This window comes from Balaenoptera acutorostrata, chromosome X, assembly GCF_949987535.1.
Source record: "Balaenoptera acutorostrata chromosome X, mBalAcu1.1, whole genome shotgun sequence".
In the NCBI taxonomy this organism is placed as follows: domain Eukaryota; kingdom Metazoa; phylum Chordata; class Mammalia; order Artiodactyla; family Balaenopteridae; genus Balaenoptera; species Balaenoptera acutorostrata.
The window spans coordinates 42,466,434-42,489,535 of record NC_080085.1 but is presented as its reverse complement, the minus strand read 5'-3'; the positions used below and the strand labels follow the sequence as shown (position 1 = coordinate 42,489,535).

General features: G+C 50.0%; 1 protein-coding gene across 11 annotated transcripts; it reads right to left on the bottom strand.

The window, feature by feature from the left end:
• Nucleotides 1-1,537: 1,537 nt before the first annotated feature.
• Nucleotides 1,538-17,334, bottom strand: FTSJ1 (FtsJ RNA 2'-O-methyltransferase 1). Of its 11 annotated transcripts, none has more exons than XR_450839.2 (15): nucleotides 17,067-17,334; nucleotides 15,334-15,503; nucleotides 14,989-15,058; nucleotides 14,800-14,890; nucleotides 14,375-14,453; nucleotides 12,905-12,957; nucleotides 12,766-12,819; nucleotides 12,577-12,679; nucleotides 12,391-12,474; nucleotides 11,585-11,688; nucleotides 11,298-11,495; nucleotides 11,040-11,081; nucleotides 6,091-6,144; nucleotides 2,177-2,329; nucleotides 1,538-1,771 (listed from the first exon to the last, which is right to left on the bottom strand). XR_450839.2 is itself a non-coding variant. In XM_057538831.1 (13 exons), exons 1-12 carry the CDS (start codon nucleotides 17,204-17,206, stop codon nucleotides 11,049-11,051), a joined length of 1,179 nt encoding a protein of 392 aa, XP_057394814.1. In that variant the 5' UTR covers nucleotides 17,207-17,334; the 3' UTR covers nucleotides 8,413-8,522; nucleotides 11,040-11,048. The 11 variants fall into 11 exon arrangements, 9 of the variants coding, with proteins under 9 accessions (XP_057394814.1, XP_007180352.1, XP_057394815.1 ...); XR_450837.2 differs by having other exon boundaries at nucleotides 1,539-1,771; nucleotides 2,177-2,294; XM_057538831.1 differs by lacking the exons at nucleotides 1,538-1,771; nucleotides 2,177-2,329; nucleotides 6,091-6,144 and adding an exon at nucleotides 8,413-8,522.
• Between the last annotated feature and the right edge of the window lie 5,768 nt (nucleotides 17,335-23,102).

The window sequence follows — 23,102 nt, the reverse complement described above, 5'->3', positions numbered from 1 at the left end:
CCAGCTCTAGCTTTGTCCCAAGTAACAAGGTTGGAGAAAAGCAAAACGGTCCTGAATTCCACTCCCCGGCCTCTGCCAAAACCTGGATTCCTAGAGAAAGCACATTTCTTGGTTTCTCTTACAATCCCCAGCCGGGTGTAGGTGGAAAGGAAGCAGCACGCCCGTCCCCCACACAGATGCCATAAGTGTGCCCCCAAGGAGACATGTGCACAGACACCAAGATCCAAGCTCATGGGCACATCTGAACACCTGAGCACATGCCATGCATGGGCCCCTAGGGATACACGTATACACATGCCCTTACCGAGGCCCATGTCCACACATGAAACCAGGCACACACATGTGCATGGGCCCCCAGAGTTGTACATGCACAGATAGTGAGGCCCAGGACTGTGGGCACACCTGCACCCATCCACACACACACAGGCACATTTATACAGGGCCCATGGACCAATATGCACCTGTGTACACACACATTTATGGGTGCCCGGGGTACACGTGCACAGACATCACAGTCCAGGCTCCTGGGCACAGATGTGCCTTCATGAACCCCCCAGGGGACATGAGCACAGACGGCCAGGCCCAGGCTCTCAGGGGTACGTGCTTACTGACACCCAGGCCCAGCCCCATGTGTGCACCTGGTCAATCACACTGGCAAATGCACCGGCACCCGGGGTATACAAGCACAGACACTACACACACAAGCCTGGGCCAATGGGCTCCTCTGTACCTGTACACTTACACACAGCCACGCATGTGCACCCTAGGGTACGCCCATACACACACAGACACAAACACTCAGGCTTGCGCCCATGGTAATAGGGGTTTGAACACGAAATCTCCTGCATAAGCACATCCTGGTGTGTGTACACTATTGCTATTCACTAGCACCCTGATCAGGGTACAGGCCCCCGTGTCGCTGCTGGGCTCATCTGCACCCTAGCATCTCCACAGGTGCACACTCGCACCTGTGTAATGCACGTACACACCTGCACCCAAACCAGCAAAGCCTGAATGCACATGCATGTACCACATATGCGTGCATGTGTGAACACTGTAAATGTGCACACACAGACATAAGCACACCAGGCACGCATGCAAATAATTTCACACATGCTGGAATGCACACTGTGCACACACACGTCCATGTGGGCGTGCACACCCAATCACCCTTGGAAGCTTTCAATCACCAACTCTGCCTGGCTGGTAATTGCTTTCAGCTCCTGCGTCTGGCAGAACTTTCTTGTGAGATGCGGTCTGTGATCTATGATCCACCCCAGCTTTCCCCAGCCCCTGCCACCTAGAGAGATTCAGACATTTGTCTCTAACCTTGGGCTGCCACCAAGCCTGAGACGACACCATTACAGCTACTCTCCCAAACCACGGCACCAGTGCCTCTGAACTGCATGCGTGTTATGTGGGAGAACAGCCTGGCGTGAACCAGGTTTGGGTGGGGCTTTAGAAGGAGGCTTAGGGCGGTTCTGAAAACTCCCCAAACAATTCTTTTTTAAAAAATTTTTTTATTACCCCCAACAATTCTTACTCATCTTGCAGTGTGGCTGAGGAGGTCCTGTGGATACAGCCCCCAGAATCCGATCTGTGGGAGTGCTGTGGATTTCACCCTGCGTTTCTCTGGCTACACATCCCCTCTCTGAGCTTCAGAGCCCCGTTCAACTAGACAGGGAGACCGTGCTGAATTTTTGTTCTTTCACTTGAATGCCCGCTGTCCTCAGATATGGCCAAAATGAGTCTCCTGGAGTCAGATCTGAAACTGAGAGGCAAAGTATTAGTTTGCTCGGGTGGCTTAAACAACAGACACATTTCCTCAAAGTTCTGGAGGCTGGAAGTCCAAGATCAAGGTGCCATTCGAGTTGGTTTCTGGTGAGGCATCTCTTCCTGGCTTGCAGATGGCCACCTTCTCACTGTGTCCTCACATGGCCTTTCCTTTGTGCATGTATGCATGGAAAGAGCTCGCTGGTGTCTCTTCCTCTTCTTATAAGACTCCCCCCAGTCCTATTGGATTAGGACCAACTCCTATGACCTCATTCCTCATTTAATTATGACCTCCTTAAAGCCCCCATCTTCAAAAACAGTCACATTGAGCATTAGGCCTTCAACACATGAATCTGTAGGGGGACACAGTTCAGGTCCTAACAGTCAACAAACAAAGCGCTACCTTGAGCTGTGGCAGGATGGCTACCGCTCCTCCTTTTCCTCAGATGCGTTCCTGAGACGTGTTTGTGCAGAAACCAGATGGAGAGGAGGAGTAACAACAGGCACGATCACAGCCCGTCCTGTAGACATAGAATTCCTTACTGCTTGCAAAGTACTGCACTTAAAAAAAAGTCATATTTACTGAGGTATATTTTACATACAGTAAAATGTCTCCTTTGTAGCATACAGTTCTCTGAGGCTTGACAAACAAAACTAGTTGGTTAACTGCCACTAGTAGGAGAGAAGTTCTCTCACTTCAAAATAGTTCTTTGTGTGGCCACGCTGAAGTCAGCCCCTCCCTCCACCCCTAACCCCTCCCTGGCAACCACTGATCTGGGTGCTATCCCCCCAGTTTTGCTTTTTTCCAGAATGCCATATAGGTGGAATCGGACAGTATGTAACCTTGTTATTCAGGCTCCTTTCACTTAGCCTAGTGCATTTGAGGGTCATCTATGTTGGATGCATCAGTAGTTTGCTTTTCATTGCTGAGTAGTAAGTGAGGATGTATCAGTTTCTTTATTTATTTGCCAGCAGTTGAAAGACACGTGGGTTGTTTCCAGGTTGGGGTGATTGCAAAGCTGTTACAGATATTTGTGTATAGGTTTTTGTATAAACATAAGTTTTCATTTTCTTGGATAAATACCTATGAGTGGGATTGCTGGGTTGTGTGGTAGGTGTATGCTTCACTTTATAAGAAACTGCCAAACTGTTTTCCAAAGTGACTTAACCATTTAACATCCCTACCAGCACCATAGGAGAGTTTCAGCCTCGCCAACACTTAGTATGGTCAGTCTTTTTAAGTTTTGCCATTCTAATAAGTGTATAATGATATCTCATTGTGGTTTTAATTTGCATTTCTCTAATGATTAATGATGTTGAGCATCTTTTCACATGTTTATTTGCCATCTGTATTTCCTCTTTGGTGCAGTATCTGTTCAAACTTCTTGCCCATTTTTTAATTGGGTTGTTGGTTTTCTTATTATTGAATTGTGGGAATTCTTTATATATTCTGGATACTGGTCCTTTGTCAGATAATGCATTTTGAAAATATTTTCTCCCAGTCTGTGGCTCATCCTTTCACTTTTGCATTATACATTTATATCTATTATTTTGTTTCATTTATACTTTCAACAAGTACTTATTAAGTGTGCCATGCACCGCTCTAGGTACTAAAAACACAGAAGAGAACACAACAGGCACAAACACCTGTCTTCAGGGACCTCCCATGCTCAGTATTATTCAATAGGCAATGGAAAACACTAAACTAACATGTTGGATATTCTACTTGTCCCCTCACCCCCGGCAATCCATTCTCCCTCCTTCCCTGTCCTGCCCTGTGTCCCCGTGTGGACTTCATCAGCCATGAAGGACCCCGGTAGGTGATTGGACAACACAAGGACAGAGAAAGCCAGGTGTTCACTGGCTGGGGCTGGGTTCCAGCTTCTCCTGGGTTTCGGGAACACTGTTCCCTTTCCTGCCCCTTCAGGCCTAGGAATGGTGGCAGCACCCCTCTGATGCCAGTCCCTGGGTTGCTCAGCAACCTTACTGGTTTACTGAACTCTCTGCACCTCCGTAATGGTCCCTTCATTCAGGTCTCTTCGAAATTCCACCTGTGTGTGCTTTGTGTCCCTCCACCCCCACTGCAGGGCCCTGGCTGACTCAACAAGTAGATATATAATATACTATTAGGATGTACTAAGTGCTATGAAGAAAAACAAAGCAGGATGCAGGGATACAGAGGTGCTATTTTGGATAGTCAGGGAAGGCTTCCTAAGGAGATGATCTTTAAGCAGAGAAAAGAAAACGAAGGGGGAAGCCATGTTAACTGTGACCGATGTACATATCTTGGGACGAGTGTTCAAGCAGAGGGGAAACAGCAGGCGCACAGGCCCCGAAGTGGGAATAATGCTTTGGTGTGTTTGAGGAACATCAAGGAGGCTAGTGTGGTTGGAGAGAATAGGTGAGTAGAGATGCTGGAGAGATTGGCAGGGCAAGAATTATTATACTCATCTGCCAAAGGCAGAAACCCAGGGCCCAGGGAAAGGCAAGGCTGGCCTGAGGTCCCACAGTGAGGTCAACTTCATTCAATCGCCATGACTTCTCCCCAATATATCCTGTGTTTCTGGGGAACAGGAGGAGGGCTACCATATGTCCCGGGGAGAATGTACAGCCCCCTGGGGAGACCTGTCAAGTGGTTATGGTCCTGGCTCCTGGGGCCCCTGCCCTCCATGGCTCAGCCTGATCTCTGATCTGACTTAAGGACTCCAGTCTGTCCTCACAGCAGCCAGAGGGTCCTTTTACAACCCAAGTCAGTCCACTGCCCTCCTCTGCTCAGACCCCTGCTCTGAGATCTCTCTCAGAAAAAAAGCCAAAGTCCTCCCCGTGGCCAGAGAGGCCCTACAGAACCAGGCCCCGTAACCTCTCCGACCTCACCTCCTGCCACTTGCGCCTCGCTCACTCTGATTCCGCTCCACTGGTCTCCTCACTCCACCTCAAATGTGCCACGTATGCTCCTGCCTCAGGGCCTTTGCACAGGCTTTTCCCCTTTGTCTGGATTACTTTCTCTAGATGCAACCCCTCTTGGGGTCACATTGACTGGTGTATGGATCCTCCCAGGGTCACATAGCCTGCGGTGTGGGCACTCCTGGGATCAAACAGATGACAGTGTAGACATTCATGAGGTCACTAGATTTGGGTGTAAGCAATCCTGGGGTCACACTGATTGGGATGTGGACCTCCTGGGGTCACACACTCGGGTGTGGAGGCTCTAGGGGGTCACACAGCCTGGTGTGTGGTCACGCAGGATGGGGTGTGGCCACTCCTGAAGTCTCATGGGCTGGGATGTGTTCTCCTAGATTCCTACAGATTGGTGGGTGGACACTCCTGGAGTCACAAGGACTATGATCTGGTACCTTCTCACACAGGCTCAACTTCGGGCACCATCAGAGTCACAAACTTTGGGGTGTGGACCACAGGCTGGGACAACGACATGACTGAGGACACATACACTGGGGAGCCACTGTAGTCAAAGGACTGGGGCGTGGACACTGCTGGAGTATCACAGGCAGGCGTGTCCACGCCCCAGTGTATGGAACACCAGGAGGACCCCCAGTCAGCCTGTGTTTATCCAGAAGGAGACCTCTGTAGTCATGCTGCTTGCCGTATGCCCTCTGCTGGGATCACACCAACCGCAGCAGAGATGCCTCTCAGGACAGGCAGATGGGGGTGGACAGTGGTGTGATCACACCGAATTTGCTGTGGGCATTCCTCTAGTCACACTGAATGGGTCACAGACACTGGAGCGTGGAGACTCCTTTGGTCACACAGATGGGGGGTATCCTCCCCTGGGTCACCCAGACTGGAGTGTAGACCCACCAGCAGTCACAGGCATGGGACTTTCATACTCCTGTGGTCACCCTGATGGGAGCACACCCTCCTGAGGCCACAGGCACTGGGCACAGACACGCTGTGCCAGCAACTGTGGGGTCTGGACAATACTGGGTCACATACACTCGAGATTGGACATTGCTTCTGTCACAGGAACTTAGGTGTGGACATTCCTGGGCCACGGAGACTGGAGTGTGGACACCTCTGTGATCACACAGTTTGAGATGAGCACACTCACGGTGCCACTCAGACTGTGCTGTGGAACCTCCCGAAGTCACCCAGACTAAGCCGTTGCCACTTCTGGACTCTGACTGTGGGGTGGACACTCCTGGGGGTCACAAAGGCTGGGCTGTGGACGTTTCTGTAGTCAAGCATTGGGATGTGGACACAGCCAGGGTAAAACCCACCGGACCCATCTGGGGTCACAAAGACAAGGGGAGGACATGTTTGTGGTCACACGCACTCAAGTGTAGACACCCCTCTGCTCACCTTGTTTGGGATGTGGACGCTTGTGGCATCACGCAGACCGGAGTTCAGCTACTCCTAGGGTGACAGGGATGACGTAGTAAATGAGCCTGTGGGGTCAGAGACTGAGGTGGGGACACTCCTCGCTCCCACACAGGGTAGAAAGCTCTGGAGTTGCAGGCTGGGGAGTGACACCCTGGTGGTCACAGAACCCAGAGCATAGAGACTTCACTGATCACACAGCCAAAGGTGTACCGTCCTAGGGACACGTGGACTGGGTGGTGGCCACTCCTGTGGTCACACAGAAAGCTGATCATCCTGGGGTCATGCAGACTATTGTGTAGACCCTTCTGGAGAAACACAGGCTGACTGTGGGTGCTCCTGGGGTTACGTACACTGGGGTGTGGACACTCCTGGTGTTTCAAGCGCTGAGGAATGATCACTCCTAGGGGACACTGACTGGCAGGTGGAAAGGCAACAGTGACAGACTGGGGTGTAAACAAACAGTGCTTTCGCAACACAGACCAGGGGTGTGCTTCCCTCAGGACACACATTGGCATCTGGAGACTCCTGGGGTCAGACAGAGGGGGTGGACATTTCTATGGTGACAAAACCTGACATATACCATTGGTGAGGTCACCCAGACTGGGACGTGGGCACTGCTGCTGACTGACATACTTTGCAGTGGGCACCCCTGTGGTCAAATAGACTTGAGTTTTTACAACACTGCGGTCAGAAGCTTTGGGATATGCACGCTTATGGGGTCACACAGACTATATTTTGAATACTCCAGGTGTCACACAGACTGGAGTGTATACCCTCCTGTGGTGACACAGACTACACTGCAGACACCCTTGGGGGGTGACAATGACTGAGGTGTGATAACCCTGGGGGTTACAGCGATAGGGGAATGGACACCCATTGTTGTTACACAGTCTTAGCAATTGACAAACCTGCAGTCATCTGACCAGGGCGTGTACACTTTGGGGGTAACACAGGCTGTGTTGCGGAAAGCCTGGGGTCACAAAGACTGGAGAATAAACATTCCTGTCATCACAGACTGGGGTGGAAACACTCCAGGAGTCACTCAGACTAAAGTAAGTACCCCACTGGGGACACACGGGCTGGGACGGATGTACCTCTGGTTACAAACTGACTTTGGCGTGCAAAATTCTGGGGTCACACTGAGGGCGTGGACACTCCTGGAGTCGCAAGACTAGGGCCACACAGGTGGAGAGTGGGCACTCCCGAGCTCAGAAAGCAGGCCTAGGCCGGGTGGGCCCCTCCTCGGCCACAGACTTGGGGGTGTGGACTCCACTGGTTTGCACAGACTGGGAATTAGACACTGCTCTGTCAGAGAGACTTTCGGTGTATACTTCTGACGTTACAGATGGGGGTGGACACCAGGGACACACAGCCCGAGGTGAGTATGCCCACAGGGTCCCAAAGGCTGGTGTGTTTACGCTTCTGGGAACTGAGACGTGGATACTCCTGGGATTATACAAACTGGGCTGTCCACACTCCTGGGGCGTCACTGACTCTAGTGTGGACACTGCTGAATTTACATGGTGATGGGTGTGGACACACCACCTTTTGTGTGGATACTTCTGTTTTACATTCCTGGAGTCACACAGACTGGGGTGTGGACATTCCTGTGGTCATACTGACGTGGGTGATAAGACTCCTGGGTTAACAAGCTGTGGTGTGGGCCCCCTGGGGTTAGACTCAGTATGGACACTCCCAGGGTCTCAAAGTCAGGTACAGAAACACCTGGGGTCACAGACTGGGATGTCAGTAGTCCTGAGGTCAATGGATGGTGTGTGGACAAAGAACAGTGATTTTCTAAAGATAAGCGAGTAAGCTGTGGAAACCGGGTCTGCCCATGTAGCTGGTGTTTGTCAGCTCCTGTTTGCTAAAATATAGAAATTCAGGACTGCAGTCATGGCAGACTTTCTGATATTCCTTTAAGAGAGGGGTTCTTAACGTAAAATTTGTTCTGGGGAGTTCCCTGGTGGCCTAGTGGTTAGGATTCTGGGCTTTCACTGCCGTGGTCTGGGTTCAATCCCTGATCGGGGAACTGAGATCCCACAAGCCACGCAGCACAGCTAAAAAAAAAAAAAATTTGTCTGGGGAACCCTTTGGCATCTGATCTGATCAAGTCTGTGGACCCCTTCATAGAGTATTTTTGAAAGCATGCGTGTGCATGTGCATACACACACACACATACACACATACACTCAAATACACAGGATTATGGAAACTAAATAAACAGCATGGAGGTTCCTCAAAAAATTAAATAGAATTACCATATGATCCAGTATTCCCCGTATCCCAAATATATACTTCTGGGTATATATCCAAAGGAGATGGAATCACTGCCTCAAAGAGCTATCTGCACCCCAATGTTCATTGCAGTATTATCCACAATAGCGAAGATGTGGAAACAACCTAGGGATCTGTTGACAGATGAATGAATAAAGAAAATGCGGTATATGCATATGATAGAATATTATTCAGCCATAAAAAAGGAAACCCGCCATTTGTGACTACATGGACAGACCTTGAGGGTATTATGCTAAATGAAATTAGTCAGAGAAACACAAATACTGTGTGATCTCACTTATATGTGGAATCTAAAAATGGGTGAAGGTGGTCAAAAGGTACAACACTTCTAGTTATAAATAAGTTCTGGGGATGTAATATACAGCATAGTGACTATACTTATCAATATTATATTGTATATTTGAAAGTTGCTAAGAGAGCAAATCTTAAAACTTCCCATCACAAGAAAAAAAAACTGTAACTATGTGAGGTGATAGATGTTAATTAAACCCACGGTAGTCATCTTGCAATATACACATATATCAAATCATTATGTTGTACACTTCCAACTTATACATTATATCAATTATATTTCAATAAAACTAGAAAAATAGTTACCATGTTAAAATGAAACAACATTGGGATGCTATATGAACTTTTTTTTATTAATTCATCAAATTTTAAGATCTTATTCACAGTAGTGACCAATGTGAACAATATTTTAAGATGCCTGCAACGACTGTAACATAACATAAAAAAGTAACTGTGATCTGTATTGGTGGAAGTTGCAGGCACTGCTTTTACTATTGTGATTTGATGCCAGCATTCAGATCCGGGAGTATAGCTAAAATTTCACTTATATTAGTGAAAATAAAGATGTAATGTTTCCCTCCATCAAATCCACACATAACCCTGACTTCTACCCAGGTTAAGAACCCCCGCTCTCAGGGTAAATTCTGGACATAATCAGGACACGGCTGGAAAGATTTAGAGAAGAGGCAAGACCCCACTCAAGAATCCCCTCTGCAGTGCAGACGGACATTCCGTGATGCTTCTTTCCTCGCTGTGTTCCTGGTGGTTGCTGCAGGTTCCCACTCGGAGCTTGTATGTTCAGGACCGGTTGATGAGATATTTGAAAACAAGTTCATCAACTCAAGTTCTGGTTTTCCTGACAGCAAACAGCTTCCGAGTCCTTATCAGATTGCCAGCTAACTAAAGGTCAAAGTAAAAGGAAGTTTTAAACCAAAATGTTTCCCCACTGTCTTCTACTATAATCATTGTTTGCTCAGCTACTAACATTTTTTTGAAGTTTTTCCCTTTACTTTCATTGTGAACCATAACACACAGAAAAATGCATAAAACATATAACGTTCATTCTCTTTGATGTGTAGCTCTCCACTGCGAATAAACCAGGATTTAACGATCCATTCTACAGCTGATGGATATTTGGGCTGTATCTAGTCTGGGGGTACTACAAATAGTGCTGGCTAGGAACATTCTAGTACTCACTTCTTAGGAGTGCAACTGGCACACATGCAGCTTTAGCAGATAATGCCTCACAATTTTCCAGTGGCTACACCATTATATGCTGCCATGGGCGTCTTCAAGAGTTCCAATTGCTGCACATCCTTCCAGACGCTTAGTATTGTCAATCTTTTTAGTTCTAGCCTGCATTTCCCTGATGAGCAGCTTTTCATGTGCTTACTGGCCATTCTCATATTTTCTTTTCCTTACTGATTTATAGCAGTTTTTTAAATATCAAGGATACTATATATAGGGATTATAAATATCTCTTCCCATTGTGATTTGCCATTTCATTTTTTAAAAGATGTCTTTTTTACTTCTTATTTTAATGGAAGACTTGGTCTGAATAACCTGCAAAGCCATTGCCAGACAGGGATGTCCTCTGATGTGGTATCCTGAGGATGAGAAGCCCTCCAGCACTGATAGGTTTAGCCCAGACTGTTCCAGGCAAACTGGCTCCTCACTGCTCCCTCACATACCAGGCAGGGTTCCACCTCAGGGCCTTTGTATTTGCTATTTCCTCTCCCTGGAATGCTCTTCCCCTAGATAAACACACGATTCCCTCCTTCATCTTCTTCAGGTCTCTGCTCAAACATTACCTCAGTGAGACCTTCCATGATAACCTTTTTAAAAACTGCAAACTGCCATCCCCTAGAATTCTTGATCTCTTTACCCTGCTTTAAAAATTTCTTCATATCCCATATTACTTTTACATTTTATGTGTGTGTGTGTGTGTGTGTGTGTGTATACATATATAGAGAGATCAAGATAAATAGTTTGTGTATGTGTGGGTGGAAACTCCTGCATTTAGACTGTGTTACTGCTTATCACCTCTTTCCCAAACTAGAAGCTCTGAGGGCCAGGATATTTGCCTGTGTTGTTCCCCGCTCTATCTTCAAACCTAGAACAATGCCCAGCACACAGCATGTGCTCAATAAATGTTTACCGAGTGCCTCAATATGTAAAATCCTTAAAGCAGTTCCTGGCACATAAGATCAGGTGTTTTAGTAAAGGTTTGCTGACTGAAATCTTACCAGTTGATGTAAAAGTTTCAAAGGTGAAATTTTACTCAGTTTTTTCTTAAAGGTGCCATTTACTCAAATTCTTAGACAAAAAGGCAAATTTACCTTAACATCTTAAGGCGAACGGTTCATTTCACTGTCTTCCACCTACCCAAGAAAAAAAGAAGGGACTCAGATACTTGGCTAAGCTTTTCCGTTCACTGTACTTGGTTTTACCCATTGATTTTTATAGCTATTGGGAGGCAGGGAAGAGAAGTTTGTCCCAGAAACCATGTGATTTGGGGCAGAAGGAGGCACACGAGGAGGGGGTCACTGTGGGCACAGAGAAAGGGCATTAAGGGCTCTGGGCCCATGTTTCCAGACCTCAGAGGCCAGCAGGGTGTGGCGCTGTGGGGCGGCCAGGGACTGGGGCAACGTGTCCACTGTGCTGATGGGGCAGTCCTGGGGGCGGATCTCCTTGGCCAGCCGCCCCTTCTTCTTCAAGGTGCAGGCCTCCTGGTACGGTGGTGAGATGGGGGGCTGCGTGGGCGGAGTATACTTGTATTCTGAGCCGTCCTCTAGCTGCAGGGACACATGTCGGCAGCGGGTGGTGAGGAGCTGGGAACCTAGGACAGCACCCCCCATCCACCCACTATTGGCTGGGCGCTTACATCCAGTGGGTAACTGCGGTCCGAATCATAGGCGCTCAGGTCCCCACAGGTCACAAATGGTACAATGATGCGGGTGGGACCATCTAATTGGTTGAAATCTGGATCTGACAAGCAGGGAGAGATGAGGCAGGACAGGGCTGGGGTGTCTGGGACCAGTCGTGACTCAGGCTGCACCCAGGATGGGTACCGAGGCCTCCCCAACATATCCACCAGCTACTCTTGCCCTCCTTTATCAGAAATCCTTCATTTGGTTCAGATCACTTCCTCAGGGAAGCCCTCCATGATCACCTGTTCTAAAACACACCACCCCCCACAACCCACTTTTCTCCGATTGCACTTATGCCCACCTGCCATATACTGTCTGGACTTTGTCTCACTCAAGTGTGCCTGCCACAAGAGCCGCTCTGTGCTTTCTCCCTCTAGGGGCCAGTCTGAAGGCCCTCACAGGATGAAATTCCCACACAGGGGTGGGGTTTCCACCTGGGGCGTGACTGAGTCTTCTTAGTATAGAATCTCCGCAAGCAAGTGGAGTCTCCCTTGGGGTAGGACGCAGGATCCTCCCAAGACAGAATTTTCACCAGGTCCAAGAGTTACCACTAGGCCACTGGGCTAAAGATCCTCCTGGAACAAAATATCCATACAGGGGTGGAATTTCCAGAGGGTGGGGCTGAGGATCCTTTTGGGACAGAATTCCCCTAAGGGGCAGAGTTTCCACCAGGGGGTGGGGCTGAGGGCCCTCCTGGAACATAAATTCCATTGGTGGACAGACTCTCCCCAGGGATGGGGCCCAGGGCTCTGGCTCTCACCGTAAGAGTGGTCCAGCAGGGGTTTGGTCAGGTCTGGCAGGAAGCCCTCAGGGGGGTCATAACCCTTACAGACAGCAAAGGCCTCTGTGGGGATAAGGTAGAGTGAGGGGCGACTGCCACCACCACCCTGTGCGGATGGGTCCCTGAGATGCGCACCCCCCAGCCTGGCCCCTCCACCCCACTGACCAATGCTGGAGTTCCGGCTGCTCTTGGGCTTGGCACAGAGCACGGTGGAGAAGAAGACACGCAGCTGACTGTAGATCAGTGTCACATCCCGGCCTCGGAAGATCTGCAGGGTGGGGAGGCAGAGATGGAGGCATGAAGATGACCTTTGGAGACCCCTCTCTACCCCCTACCAGGTTCCCCGAGCCTTACCTTGGCCACAAAGCAGCCCCCTGGCTTCAAGACATGTGTAGCAATGTTCAGAGCCTATGGGCAGGACAGGTGGTTAAGGGTGAGGTGGAGACAGCCAGGAGGGGGCCAAACCGAGGCAGGGGCAGCCAGGGTTACTCACGGCTAGGAGGAGCTGGGCCTGCATATACTCATCGACATCATGGAGGCCGGTTACTGCAGCAAGAGAATAGTGTTAGGGGGCCATCCAGTCTAGCTATGCTCCCATTCTAACCTCCCAGAGGTTAGAGCGCTAAAAACATTTCCTAGGCTCTCTTACTGCTAAGGTTCTGCATGCAAATACTATCTGCCAACTAGATGCGTACTCTGAGCTCCTAACCCTTAGGCACTCATTTTCATTCTCAAAACAACCTCAGGCGCGAATACTGTTATCATCATTTCTACCTCCAGTGCAGACTGTTCCTCTTAACTCCAGACTCAGATCAGAACGAACATCTCAGACTCAATACATCCAAAAACAAACTCCCGATCTTCCTGCCCAAACCTGCTCCTCCCATCATCTTTCCCATCTCATCTGATCCTTCCAATTGTTCAAGCCAAAAACCTTCGAGTTACCTTTGACACACACCCACCCACCACTCTCTCCTCACACCCACATTTAAGCCATTAGCAAATCTTCTCAACTCCACCTGGACGACTGCAGCGGCCTCCCCTCCCCAGGTCTCACCCCTCACACTGCTCACAGCAGCCAGAGGGATCCTGTCACAACCCAAGTCAGGCACGGCCCTCCTCTGCTCACAACCCTCTCATGGTTTTCCCCACGCTCTCATCTCAGTGAAGAAGCCAAAGTCACCACTGTGGCCCAGAAAGATCCACACAAGGATCTGTTCTCACCTCCTACAACTCTCCTGCTCACTCACTCCAATCCAGCCACACTGATCTCGCTATTCCTCACACATGCCAAGCACCCTCCTACCTCAGGGCCTTTGCATAGGCCAATTCCTTTACCTGGATTGTTCTTCCTCCAGACGTGCCCCTGGCCCATTCCCTTGACTCCTTTAGGTTTTTGTGCTAAAGCCAATGAGGCCTTCCAAGCTTTATTTAAAATTCCTACAGGTACTCCCCTCTTCCCTCTCCTTTTCATTGACATCCCCATGGTACCTATCACCTTTTGACAGGCTACATAGCTCAATCACTTGTTTCTCTTCTGTCTGCTCCCACTAGAACACCAGCTCTATAAGGTCAGAGATTAGTAGAATTTTATTCACAAATATTTTCCCAACATGTACAACAGTGCCTGACACAAAACAGGTGCTCAGTAAATGTGCTGAATGGATGGATGGCTAACTGACTGAAAAAAAAAAAGAAAAAGAGTGAACACTAAGATGGAATTGGACAGTTGCAGAGAGGTGAGCAATAAGAAGATGAAAGGGTGGACAAAACCCAAATGGTAGAGTATGGGGAGGGAGAAGACAGAGGCAGAGAATAGGAAACAGAAGTAGGGAGAAGTTGCTAGATGTAGGAACAGCTGACAGTGGAGAGGAGAGGCAGTAAAAGAAGCCAACAGAGGCGGGACATACAGAGAAGGACACACATAGGGCCCCCGCCTGGCCCCCCAATCCCTGCTGTTTACCATCAGGAGCCCCGTCGCACACCACTAGGTCGGCGGGGCAGCCCTCAAAGTGCTGGATGATCTCCTTGGCAGTGGACAGCTATGGAAGAGAGGGAGGATGAGTGGCCCCAAGGCACCCCCTCCACAGCCCTCTAACCCCACCTGCCCTTGGCCCTGGCCCGCAGCCCGTGGGTCAGCCAAATTCTCAGGCTTTGCCTAAGACCAGGCTCCATCTCTGGGATCATTTTTTGCTGTCTCTCTGTGATGACGACAGGCTGGCTCTGTTTCTCTGCTGTTACACTCTCTTGGGTTCTCTCGGTTACTCTATCTCTGTCTGTCTTTCTCAGTCTGTTTGTCTTTCTCTTTCTCTCTTCCACTTGCCGTAGCCCCCAGGTTGGGGGGCCTTTGCCAAGGATACACCCCAACACCCCAAGCCATGCTCTCACCTGGGTGATATCCCCCTGGATCTGTAACACACCTGGTAGTGGAGCCATAGCCTGAAGATCCACGGCCACGACATGGCCGGACCCCTGGCCCCTGTGGACAACACGGTCCATGTCAGCCCAGTTATCACTCCTGGTCCACCCTCCATCTAACCTGCCCTCCCACCCTCCCATCTGGGACTCCACACTCACCCAATCTTCTGGCTCAGCACCTGGCTCCAGCTGCCCGGGGCCGCACACAGGTCAACTGCCCGCGTCACACCTGAGCACACACAGGAAGGTGTAGTGGTCAGCTGCACCCACCTCTCCAACCTGGGACCCTGCAAAGTTCACCCCTTTCCCCTGGGCAGCACTCGTATCTATCTGCTGCCTAGATGCCCAGCTCCTTTCGCGTACCTGCCCATCTTCCTGCCTGGCCCCTGCCCCATAGACCCTCCAAGTCAGCCCACCTACCACAGGGAGCTCTGTAGACCTAGCCCACTTGTCTATTCCCTTCGCCCACCCCATCCCCCAGTGACTCGCCCGCCAAGTGGGGACCTTGGAAGAGTTGGAATTCCTCGTCAAGTTGTAGCAGCTTGAAGGCACTGCGGGCACGCCAGCCATTCTCCTTGGCTAGGCGGTAGTAGACATCCCGCTTGTCCTTTGACGTCCGTCCCATCTCACACACTGTTTGCCCAGGGACCTGCCAACAGCAAGCTGACGCCGCCCTGTATCAGTAAGTGGGCCATCACCTACCTCTGCAGGGCAGCGAGAACCACAAAAACTAAACCGGGCTCATCTGACCCGTGTGACAGCTCACTCAACAGGTGGGAAGGCTAGAGCCCAGTCACTAACCCCAATGACCTCACTGAGCCTGAAGGACCCCACCACTGAGCTCTCAGGCTCCATCACTAACCCCACAGATCTCCCCCAAAGAGCCCACAAACCCAACCCTTATCTCATAGATGACCTATTACTGACCCTGTCCACCTCCCACTCACACACCACATATTAAACCCCACTATCAACCCTTCTCTGCCCACCTTATCCCCAATAACATCTCACTGTCTTCCCAGCTCTCCTCATTACCCCTAGAGTCATACAGCCCTACTAGCCCCCCATTAATCCCTTGCTTTCACCCCATTATCCTCATACTACCTCACTGCACTCCCCACCTCCTTCATCTCTCTCCCCTGAAGAGATTAGGCCCCCCTGAAGAGATTAGGCCCCCAATAATTCCTTTATTACTACATCTTTATCACCACCCCCCCATTAATGCCTGGAGAATCATGGCCTATTAGTCCCCCATCGAGCTCTCAATTACTATGATTTATCAGTCCCCATTAACCTGGCCCTCCAACTGATCCTTCATAGATCACACCACTAGCCCCCCTGTAACCCTTCCCTACCACACATTCATGTTAATCCCTGATAATCATACATCAGTTCCACATTCTCCCCTCACTGCCCACCTTTCTCCCCACCCAACAATCACTTGATGATCACACCCAACAGCTTACTATTACCCCCTCTTTGCTCACTCTGCTCCTATTAATTCTTCAATGATCATACCATCATCACCCACTAAAATCTTTTGATTACAACACCCCTTCAGCCTCTCATTCTCTCTTCTTTGATCACTACTCCCATTAGTTCCTTGATCATGACTTTTACCGGCCTCTATTATTTCCTCCACAGCCGCACCATTATCCTTTCAATCACTATGCCCCACCACTCTTTATTAACCCATTGAATATCATACCTCCATCAGTCCCTCAAGGATCACACTCCTACCTGCCTCCCATTATCTTCTAGTTGCCCACTCTACCATCCCCTCATTAATTAACGAACACATCCCACTGGCCCCCTTGAACACATCGACTAAAACACGCCTTTTAGCCCTCACTGATTCCCCAATAACACTCCCACCAGACCTCTATGACACCCACGCAGCCCACCAAACCTCCACACCCACCCATTAACAGCCCTCTGGCTACACCGCCGGTCCTTCCTCATCATTACCTGAAAGCCCAAGTCCCCACTGGGACCACAAGACCGGCTCCGCCGGTATCTGGACCTCTGCGCCCCCCGCCCACCCCCAGACCATCCCGCATGAGTGGGCCCCTTCTCCAGACAAACCTTGGGTCTGGAGCCTACCTGGTGCCAGCTGCCCGGACTACGCAGCTGCAGCGCCGAGGGCGAACTTGCCTCCTTCCCTCACCGGCGGGACAGCGCAGGCATGCCTCAACCGTCTTGGCCGGGACCCAAGTCCTCCGCGCCCCAGGGCCTACCTTAAACTTTCGGAGTGGGGAGAAGCGGAACGAAGGAGGCCGGTCCTCCAGCAGCCCGAGCCTCGGCGAGAGCGCAAACCGGTGAGAAGTCGTAGGGCTTCAGTTTGTATTCTTAGTTGATCCGAATGTCTGTCGCACATGCCTAAGGGCGACCGGAGCGTGGAAAGCCTGTCATCGTGGAACGCGGTGACTCGCGCGAAGCGGGGACCCGACCTGATCGTACCACGTGAGTTCCGGCATCTCGCGCCGACGTAGCCGGTCGGGCGAACTGCCGTTCCCAGCATGCAACGGGCGCGAGTAAAGCCGCCGAAGTCGCGCAAGGCATGGCCGAAACGTCGCGAGGCACGAAAACTGACTTTGTTCTTTTGTTACAAGGCGAAAATCGACGTACTCTCCGCCCCTCCCTTCTTGTACAACAGTATTCCTTGAGCCTGTGGACTACATTTCCCAAGATACAACGCGCACGGCGGCACGTATTTATTTTTCGCGCGCCGCGAAGTGCAATTACCTCTGGCGTAGCGAATTTGAGAGGAAGGAGAGTGCGTTAATTAAGTGCGCGAGCGCGCAGAAGCTGCTCGGCTGCAATTTCAAATCCCACTTCTGCTAATTGATAGCGCCTTCTGACTGTTACCGTCTCAGAACTGCGGTTTCTTCTTCTGTAAAATGGGGTAACAAGTAGTACAGACTCCACAGAGGGTCATTGGCAGGATTAAATAGGTGTAGTTCCGCACACTGTCTGTAATTCTGTGTTCTTCAAACACTTTTAACTCGGACCTAGAAAAAAAGACTGCATCTCGACCCAGTGCACAAGCAAATATAGTAATGGAAACATTTATTATAGCGTTTACCATGTGCCAGGCACTCTTCTGAGTGCTCTCAGTGGTGTGCTGGTAAATGGTTAACAATCAGCTCTTTAGGTGGAGAGGGAGAGGAAGCCCTGATTTCTAACATTTGCCAGTTTCCATGGTTTACATACTATCATCTTGTCAGATTTCAACTTACCAAGGTGTAGTCACGGAACACAGAGTCTGGAAGAGATGCACTAGTGCACCATTGTGTATTATTTCTACAGTACAATTAAACTAGGGATGAATGATCTCAGGAGCATAGAAATAATGAAATGTAGTAAAATAATAATTAAGAAGTGATGAGTTTTGAGTATTTATCACCTTTAAAAATCTAATTTAGTTAATTATAAGTTTACATAATTTCATTTTTAATAATAGCTGTGTTTTCCCCAGTTTACAGATGAGGAAAAGGAGACAAAGGAGAATATATATATATATATTAGATGTGTAAACATATGCCATTTACTGCATATGTGATGATATAGAAATATATAGTGATGTCTAATATTTACTAGTATGTAAATTATATATTAGCAAATAAATATAATAAATATAAATATGTCATTATGTGGAAATATATAATATATATTTATGCTTTTTTGTATAGTTTATGTATAAAATATACATATCTGATATAAATGTATATGCTGATATATATATATATATAAATCTGCTAGTATCTATATATATCTACTTACTAAAGTACTAAATGTAAATATACTATTAAGTATATGAATATGTTATGTCAGGTGGTGATAAAAGCTATGAAGGATAATAAAGGAGGGTGAAAGGATTGGAGAGTAACAGGCGTTGAATTGCTATTTTAGACAGTGTGGTCAGGGAAGGCTTTCTGACGAGGTGACATTTGAGCTGAGACCTGAAGGGGAGCACACCCTAGGAATGTTTGGAGGAAGAGCATTCCAGGCAGAGGGAACACCAAGTGCAAAGACCCTGAAGTGGGAATGAGCTTGGCGAGTATTCAAACAACTGAACGATAGATTCATCATTCCTTAGAAATGTGAGCTTCGCTAGGCAGGGGTTTCTGTTGTTTTGTTCACTGCTGCCTCCCTGGCGCCTAGAGTAGGGCCCGGCACACAGGTGGTGTTCAATAGATGTTTGCTGAATTCACCCTTTTGTTGCTTTGTTCCTTCACTCTTTCCGTAGTGGTGTGCTCTGCATTTATGTGGGGCCCTGGGAGGAGGTGTAGACAGCCGCGCAGAGACCCTGGAGAGCCAGGGAGGAAGCCAGAGCTTGTCAGCGGAGTTCAAGGGCATTGTGGGGGGCGGTGGGAACATGGCTCCCCTGCAGAGGTGAGCAAGTGTGAGAAAGCAAGGGTTCAAGCCACGGGGCGCTGCTCCACAGAGAGGAGGGGGTGCCAGGCATTGGGGGCCCATGTTCACCCTGTGGGACGCTTCCTGTTTTCTTGCCTCTCACAAAGAGGATGTTTAATTTTTTGCAAAGAAACTTGCTTCCTCCAGCAGGGCTGGGGGGATTGGGGGACAGGAGCCAGGCTCTGAACTCCCCAGGCTCTTCCCGAAGTGGGGTGTCCGCCTGCAGCTCCCACCCAGCACCCCACTGAGTGTAAAGGTGTCCTCCCCTCAGCCTCCTGAAAAGGTCAAGGAGAGGGGAGCTGCCAGGCCGGCCCTGTGCCGGAGGGCATCTTACCACGTGAAGGAAAGACGGGGGTGGTCCAGGCGCAGGGGACCAGACAGTGACTCAAAAAGCCTTGCAGTCCAGGGGCTGCTTTGAGGGACGGAAGAGTTATCCGTGGGGAGCTTGCATGAAAGGAGAGATTAGAATCCAAACCCAGCTCAGTGGGGGGATGCCTTCACTGGCAGAGAAGAGTTCATTAATTCCTTTCACAAAGATGTTATTGAGCGATTACTGTATGTCAAGCATTGTTCTTAGTGCTTTACCTGTATTCATTCATTCAATCTTCCCCATGGCCCTGAGTTAGGCAGTAGTAAGCCCTGCGGGAAGCTGAAACAGTGAGGTTTCGAAACTTGCTCCTGGCCACACAGCTCCTAAGTGGCAGAGCTGGGAAAGCTCGCGCTGTTAACTGCTTTGCTCCGTGGCTCCCTCCCCTGAAGACTGCTGAGTAGTGTTTTAATGAAAAGCAGGGGTCTGCTTAGAAGAACTGACAAGATCCTAAACTGACTTTTAATAGATTCGACAGGAATCCCAAATGTCCCACGAGGGTCTGCTTTAATGAACCAACAAAAGCCTTAAATGACCCTGAGAAAGGGCCCTACTTTGATGAACGAACAAAGCGTTCTTATCCCTGGCACGGCCTCAAGGCTTCGGTCAAGCTTAAAGACATCTGTTCCTTCTAAAGCAGGCTGCCTCTGCAGCCAGATTTCACTTTCCCTTTGTTTTTCCTCCTACCAGCATATGTGGAACACCTGCTATTTCCAATGCCCTGAAACTTAGCTGAGCTATGGGGTGCAGAGCTGGATGAAGGTTTGCCCCTCCCCTAGAAGAGTTCACTCGGCAGAAATAAAAATAATGATGATAATATGACACTTGATAAGTAGCATTCATTGACCTCCAGCTGTGTGCCCAGGTGGCCTTGTGCTGGGCAACGCGGGAGGGCAGGGCTGGCCCTTGGAGGGGAAGACAATGATCAGAGGAAGCTGCTGCTGGGAGGTGGTGGGTGAGGGCATCTGTTTTTTGTTGAAGTTTCACTAGTTCTTTGGATGGGACACTTCAAACTTTTCTTGAAATCTAGACACCTGCCTAGCCAGTCCCCGTCCCCCCGCCCCTTAGTCATTTGGGCCAAGGCCTCTGCTGACAGGTGTCTCTTTCCCTGGCTGGCCTGGAGCACAGATGTTTAATGGCTCTCAGGGGGGAAGAGGAGAGAGATGAGAGATCACGGAGTAGGCCGGGATAGACGGGGGAGTGGTGTGTGTGCGTGTGCGTGTGTGTGTGTGTGTGCTCCTGCCGGCTTGCGCCCGCGCGCCTGTGTATGAATACCCTGAGGGTATCTCAGCTACCTGTACATGTTCCCAGCAACAAACACACGTATGTGAGTTCCACGTGTGTCTTACTATGTTACTTGCCTGGTTGTGTCTTATGTCTGTCGCTGCCTATCCAACTCGTGTGTTTCCTTTTTGACAACTGTGTGTTGGTCCCATCTGCTTGCACAATTCATCTACATGGGGCTGTGCGTGTGTGTTCCTTGGGTGCTTATGTGTCTCCTTTGTAATGCTCGTGGGTGAGAAGTGTGTTAATCTGTCTCTCCTCTGTGTGTGTGTCTCCGATGTCTGTGTGTTTGCATCTCTCCTTGGTGAGTGGCTACAGGTGTGTGCTCCCTAAGGGCATTTCTTTTGGTGGCAGTGTATGTTCCCTTGTTTCCTCTTCATGCAGCTTTAGGTGTATTTTCTGCATTTCGTCTTTGTAATGATAGTAAGTGTACTCTCTGCATCCCTGTTTTTCCAGTTTGTGCGCCTATATATGCTTTCCCTGTGCATGTCTTCCCTGACTTGATTTGTGTGAATAGCTGTGTATACACGGCTGTGTGCACCTGTCTGCTTGAATGCAGTTGTGCATGTGTCTGTAACTGCGGCTTCTCTGTCTGTACAATCGTGTCTGCCTGCGGTTGCCTCTCTCTCTGTGACCAGAGCTGTATGTGGTCACAAGTTCATACACAAATTCACATGCACGGAGGTATCATGATAGAGGCTGAACCTGGACGTTGGCCTCCAGGGCCATCTGAACCTGGAATCGTGTGTGTGGGAGATGCTGGGCCTGTGTATGATGTTGTCGGCTCTGTGGAATCATATTTGTCTGTGTGCTCTGGCTCTGTGTGTGGCTGTGAGTCTGTGTGTGATTTGCCTGTTGGTTCTCTTTGGTGTGGCTGTGAGTCCGTGGGTGATGATGTCTGTGAGTCTGTAGTGGCTGTAAAGCAGTGTGAGCCTATCCTTGCATCCGTCTGTGATCTCTGTGTGCGGCTCAGTGGGTGATGATACTTATAAGACTAAGTCACCCTGTGTGGCTATATGTGGCTGTCCCATGGCCTGGGCTCTCCGTGTGCCGTCTGCGCGTGTTCGTATTGGTCAGCCTGTATTCTCTGTGTGTGGCTGGGAGTCTGCATGCGAGTTTGTACTTCTGTGGGTGATGGCGAGCCCGCCTCCATCTCTAAGCCCCTGGATGGGGCTGCGATCTCTGAGTGTGCGGGAGTCTCTCTCCTGCTGTGCGGAAGTGAACGCCCCATCCCACCCTCCTCCCACTGCGAGTGGGGTGGGAGCCTCCAGGCTAGCTTTGAAGTCCCAGCCAGCCCCTGGCCTTTCCGGGAATTCTGTGCTCCCTGTGGGGGGGCGGGCAGGTGGGTGGAGGGGCCGGGACAGAGGCCTCTTGTCCACCTGGGCCTCAAACAGCCCAGTCGAGTTGGGCCTGGACCCCATGTCCACCCCGCCTGACTTCCTGCAGGAGACGCAGACATGCCTGTCACATGCCCGAATGGAGTCAACTGACAGACCCCTATTTAAGAGAGACAGGCAGACAGACAGTGGGGCTCCTCCGTTAGGGTGTGGACAGGCTCCACCCAATGCCTAGGCTGGGGTCCAGGACTTCAGGGTGTGCCTAGTTTGCAGACAGTGTGTATCCACACTCCCCGCCCAACTACAAGTGCCCTCCCTGCCTCCCTCTGGGGACCCCCCCAAGATCTAGGGTCCTCTCTCGGCTGGGCTGTCTGTCTGAGGTCAGCCTCTGGTGGCCTGGCCGTGCCTCTCCCTGCACCTGTCCCACTGCTGTCCCCAGGTCTGTCTGCTCCTCTGCCTGAATCTGACTTTCTCTGCCTGTTGCCACCTGCCCCTCCGTGTGTCTCTCTGCCTCAGCCACTTGCTCTGTCCCTTTGAGCCAGCGTGTCTGTTCCTAACCTCTGTTTGGGGATGTGTCTGGCGGTGTCCACCTGTCCATCTGCATTCATCCAGGAGCTTGCGAGAGCCTCTCCTTGCCCACCGTTTCTGAGTCTCTTTCTTCGCTGACTGCCCCTCTGCCTGTCTACCACTCCCTCACACCCTGTCTTTCTGTCCCCTCCTGTTGTCTGTCCTTGTGCTGTTTCTTCTGCCTGCCTGTCTCTATTTGGGATTGTTTCTCTTCCTATCTCTGTCTCTCCTCCTGCCATCCATCCCATCCCACTGTATGTCTGACCCCTGAGTCAGTTCTGTCTGTCTGTCCCTCTCTCTAG